Source organism: Chionomys nivalis, chromosome 13 (assembly GCF_950005125.1).
Source record: "Chionomys nivalis chromosome 13, mChiNiv1.1, whole genome shotgun sequence".
NCBI lineage: Eukaryota > Metazoa > Chordata > Mammalia > Rodentia > Cricetidae > Chionomys > Chionomys nivalis.
Genome location: NC_080098.1, coordinates 25,393,869 through 25,399,450, shown reverse-complemented (window position 1 = coordinate 25,399,450; position 5,582 = coordinate 25,393,869). Strand labels below are relative to the sequence as shown.

The following is a 5,582-nucleotide window of genomic DNA, read 5'->3' as shown; positions in this document are numbered from 1 at the left end:
CATCAGTCTCGTTATTTAATATAAAATATTTTCAAAAAGGAGATAATGCTAAATGGTTGAAAATATTATCACTGCATTTTTACAGCCCCTCGGTAGAAGATAATTTCAGAAGCTCTGATTTACAGTTTTCTGCTAACCTGCAACAGTTTGGACTCTGTGACCAAGGCAGGAATACCTACAGGCCAGTTTCCCAGGCTACCATTCCTCTGCAGCCTTAAAGACGCGGGGAAAATGCAGTTGTGCTACTGGGGGCACTTACTGTTTCTCACAGAAATGCTACAGAATTCCAGGTGCGCATATTGTAAATAACATTTTGCATGTATTGAGAAAGCAAGTAAGTTTTATATAGATGACCGTTAAAATTTGGAAGGGCAGGGAGATGGTTTAGTACTTAAGAGCGCTTGCTCCTCTTCCAGGGAACCTGCGTTTGGTTCCCAGCAACTTCAGCTTCAGGGATCCAGTCTATATTCTGGTCTCCTTGAGAACCTGCATACTTGTGACAAATCTAAATGTCTAAAGTGATTCCTTGTACTATATTGGCCATACCAAAATGTCTGGGGTTTTCTTAAAGTCACTGTGGAAATCAGTATAAAGGTCCCTCAAAACAAGGAAAAACAGAACTACCATATGCTTCAGCTGTATGCCACTCCTGGCTGTGTATCCAAAGCAGTTTGTTGGCATACCTTAATGATGTGTGCATACCATGTTTACTGCTACACTATTTTTTTTTGTTTGTTTGTTTGTTTTTTTGTTGTTTTTTTTTTTGGTTTTTCGAGACAGGGTTTCTCTGTGGTTTTGGAGCCTGTCCTGGAACTAGCTCTTGTAGACCAGGCTGGTCTCGAACTCACAGAGATCCGCCTGCCTCTGCCTCCCAAGTGCTGGGATTAAAGGCGTGCGCCACCATCGCCCGGCTTTACTGCTGCACTGTTGACAGTAGCTAAGATACTAAACCAACCTAGATGTCCACTATCAGATGGATGAATGAAAGGAAATACCCATCACAATGGAATTGGAATCATAAGTGAGGGACACTCAGAAAGAGCATATTTTCCTCTCATGGGTTCAATTTTAGTTCCAGTACACGTGCATAGGACATGAAAGTAGAGGAGGGATCAGGTGGAAAGACAAAGTCTCAAACAGTAATGGGAAATCAAAACGTGTTTGTGATGAGAACAGGAGCTCTTGGATGTGAAGTGGGCCCTGCTGAGAGTAAACAAGAGAGCGAAGTACTATGAAACCTCATTGAAAAGGCTGGCGTTACATGGCAAGCTCTCCTGGCATTTCTGAACAGGGCCTCATTTCCTGTGTTTTGGTGGCACACATTCGAAGGCCTGCGTTCTGAGTGTCCTCTCACGTAGCAGTCTCTTCCTGAGTATGGATAGAAATTGGTTTCCCTAAGTTTGTAGGCTTTCGTCTCTGGCTCCCAAATGACTGTCCAAGTCTTGGAGCTGTTTCATCCATGATATGTTCTGAAAGTTCTGTTGTGTGTAGGGCAGGGGAACACACACAGTCTCCCACGGTAAGCAAGTCGTTTAGTACTGAGCCGCACCCCTGGCCCCCTCAAAGCATTTAGGTTTCTGTCCTGCTAATTCTGAATGATGGTCTTGGTGAAACCCTCCCTTTATGCGCACTGTATTGAGCACTCAGCCTCAGCTGCAGGGACCGAGTGAGGAAAAGGACCTATAGTAGAGGACCGATACTCTCATCCCCCATTTCATTGATGGATTCTTCTGCCACCTCTCTGCTTTTCAGAACCCGTTTCTTACATTGATTTGCAATTTCCCCGTTTGTATGTTCTCCAATCTTTTCCAGTAAATCTACTGCAATCATTTCTCTCCTCAGTATTGTAATTCCTTAAAACATTAACTTTAAATATTATTAATAATTCAATTTGTTTTCCCTACATAGTGGCTGGTTCTCATGTTCCCGAGGCTTGGCAACTTTCTAGAGCAGTATGGTAAACACCTCAGGCCTTATGAGCCATATAAGGTCTCTGCTGCATATTCATTCTTGTTTTATTTTGTACAATCCTTGAAAAAACAAAAACATGGTTAGCAACTTGGTCCTGTTTTATCCACCAGCTCTTGGTTCCTGAGGTCAGTTCCCCGGCACTCACGTGGTGGTTCATCACCATCTGTAACTGGACCCATAGGATCAGATGTCCTTTTCTGGAGTGCAGATGAAACCCATGTATGTAAATCATAAACCTGTACTTGTGAATATATTGGTGGCCATCAGATAGTTGGGTTGTTTACTGGACCACTACCCTTATCAGTATCTTTAGGTCTTAGCAGATTTTTCCCAACTTCTTCCTGGAAAGTGAAGACTTTGAGGTTAGTTGTGGGGTACAGGGTAGAGAAGCAGCTAAGAGATCAACCACAGTAAAACTGGTTAGCACCTGCACAAACGAAACTCTCATGACTGACAAACTGATGTTAATTCTCCAGAAAACAAACCTCTGGCTTTTCCTAGGACTGGAGAGTGACTGGTACATAGGGCAAGGCTTCAGCTTCAGAATCAGAATTTTTTTTTTTTTTTTTTTTTTTGGTTTTGGTTTTTCGAGACAGGGTTTCTCTGTAGCTTTGGTGCCCTTCCCGGAACTAGCTCTTGTAGACCAGGCTGGCCTCGAACTCCTAGAAATCCGCCTGCCTCTGCCTCCCAAGTGCTGGGATTAAAGGCGTGTGCCACCACCGCCTGGAAAATAACTTTTTTGCTGCCTATTATTAGTATGAGGAGAGTAAGGGAGCAATCGTGTAAGTGCTGGGAACTGAACCAGGGTCCAATGCAAGAACAGCCAGAGCCATCTCTCCAGCCCCCTTTGTTTTGAAACGCAGTCTTACTCTTTAGAGGCTATCTTTGAACTTACAAATGCAGCTGGGCTGCCTGGGACTCGATCCTCCTGCCCAAACCTTACCAAGAACTGGGATGACGTCTAGCTGAGCACTGCTTTTATCTCAGTATAAGGTTTTGTCATTTTATCCTTGGCTCTTTTCATCTATGAAGAGAAGAGTGATAGGGACCGGGGCTCAGAAGTCTTTGCTTTTGTGTCCTATTGTCTACAGATAGGACTGGAGAGATGGCTCAGTGAATAAGAGCACTAACTGCTCTTCCAGAGGACCCGGGTTCAGTTCCCAGCACCCACATGGCAGCTTGCAACTGTCTGTAACTCCAGTTCCAAGGGACCCAAAATCCATGGTTGATGTGGGAGTCCCCTCACATGGCAAAACACTAATGCACATACATAAAACAAAATTGAAAAAGTTAAAAATTGTCTACAGACACAAGTTCTGTTCCATTTAACATCATGTGCTAACAGACTGGTTTATAGCTTGGTGCCTAGCAAGTGGAACATCATAGGTTCAATCCCAGTACCAACAGACACAGAGGAGAGAGAAGAGAGTCCCTGCTTCTAAACTTCCTATTTGAAAATAGCAGCTTTAGCTTCTCTTCGCCTTTCCTTCACCATCGTGCGCCACCTGCCCGCCTAGGCTTCTCGCCATGTCTTCTCACAAGACTTTCAGAATCAAGCGATTCCTGGCTAAGAAACAAAAGCAAAATCGCCCTATTCCTCAGTGGATTCGGATGAAAACTGGCAACAAAATCAGGTACAACTCCAAGAGAAGACACTGGAGGAGAACGAAGCTGGGTCTGTAAGGAGTCAACAATGAATGGCAAGACAATTTATGATGAATCGTGATCCTTGATGAGTGTTACAAGATGAAGTTCAACATTTTCAACCTGGAGACTTGATCCTGTTTAAGTTGGGAGTGGTTTCTCCGGTAATAAAATGTAGAACCTTTTGAACTGCAAAAAAAAAGAAAAAAAAAGAAAAAGAAAATAGCAGCTTTACTGAGATACAAGTCACTTGCCATAAAACACCCTTTGAAGTATATAGTTCAGCCAAGCTTGGTTAGTCACAGCACTCCGGAGGCAGAGTCAGGAGGGTCTCGAGTTACCAACTTCCAGGCCAGCCTACATTGTGAGACTGTTTCAAAAAAGGAGAAATTCAATTTAGTATACTGAGTTGTAGACTGCCCCGTTTTATAGGAAGATGAATTGCTGCGAAAGGTCTTCTTTATTGGTTATCTGCTCAGTACTCTATACAAGATGGTTATCAGTGAGATGAAATCAACAGAGTTCCTATTAACCTCCAAGGCTATGCCGAAAGGGAGGGGGAAGGAAAAGAGAAAGAGTGTCTGCAAGAACTCGGGGATCTGCCGTATGAGTAAGATTTTTAGGGGTTTTATGGCCTGACTCGAAGGGGTACATCTACAAAGTTACAAGTAAGTAAAGGATTGCCTCTTACACCTTCCAGGATAAAGAAGCACCATGCTAGGTGGCTTCTATGGCTTCTGGAAGCAGAATGTGTCATACTTAGAAATTCTCCCTGAACTGAACACAGATGGCATAAAAGGCCCCAAGTTTGAGGTAAGGTCCAGTACAGGGTAGGACAGCCTAAGTTCAGGCATCTCTCAAGAACCCACTACCATAGCAGACAGTAGTACCAGTAGTACTAGAGGCACCTGAGATGGGTAGTGATCCTGTGCAGTTGATGACAAGCCTTAAAGTGTAAACCACAATGAAGAACACTGGGATTCTAGTAAGGCCATGGTATGTGTGCTATGCTGTGTGTATAGTGCAGGGGAACACACATGGTCTCACGTGGTAAAAATTAGACACACCCTTGGAGAAACACCTACCATGCTACCAGGCTAAAGTAGAGATGAAGTGTCTGGAGGTGGATGGCAAGTAGTAACTATAAAGCCAGTACTATTCACCACATGCTAGGTGTGATAAAACTAGCAAGTCACAACTTTCCACATTAGGCTGATGATGGTGGCATGGAGGTGGAGGTAGGAGGACTGCTTTGAGTTCAAAGGCAACCTGGTCTCCATATTGAGTGCTGAGACACCAGGAACACACAGAATCTGTCTCCGAACTTTCCCCCCTCACACTTGATAAGACTGCATCCAGAATCTATGATCGGGGCCCACGGCACAGGCAAACTACCTGAGGAGGGAGGCCGGCCCGCACTTGCCTTTGTTCATGTTTACCAGCACTTTTCCTCACCAAGAACAATGGTCCCACCACAGTTCTCCATATCCTGCCGATTGAGGGGAGAAAAAGCCAAGCTCCTTTCTTGGATGGGAGTGACTTAATAGGCAGATGGAGTCACAGTGGAATGGGACTGTACCATGAGGTCACTGTCAGTTAAAGCTGCTCCTTTAGGAACAAGGGCTTTGCAAATCTCTAGGCCATTTTCTTGCAACAGAAACCAAAGCTGAGGGGGCTGGAGAGATGGCTCAGTGGTTAAGAGCATTGCCTGCTCTTCCAAAGGTCCTGAGTTCAATTCCCAGCAACCACATGGTGGCTCACAACCATCTGTAATGAGGTCTGGTGCCCTCTTCTGGCTTGCAGGCATATACACAGACAGAATATTGTATACATAATAAATAAATAAATATTTAAAAAAAAAAGAAACCAAAGCTGATTTTCTGTGACAAATTGAGCAAGCAGTGTCTCCTAATATGATTGTGACTGGATTTGAAGGTAAGGTCTTTTGGGTTAGGTTTTGGCTGTTT

At 44.0% G+C, this 5,582-nt stretch overlaps 1 protein-coding gene across 1 annotated transcript; it reads left to right on the top strand.

Annotated features, from left to right (window-relative positions):
- Positions 1–3,447: 3,447 nt before the first annotated feature.
- On the top strand, positions 3,448–3,792 carry LOC130886153 (60S ribosomal protein L39). Its single transcript, XM_057788055.1, has one exon. It carries the CDS (start codon positions 3,499–3,501, stop codon positions 3,652–3,654), a length of 156 nt encoding a protein of 51 aa, XP_057644038.1. The 5' UTR covers positions 3,448–3,498; the 3' UTR covers positions 3,655–3,792.
- Positions 3,793–5,582: the final 1,790 nt, after the last annotated feature.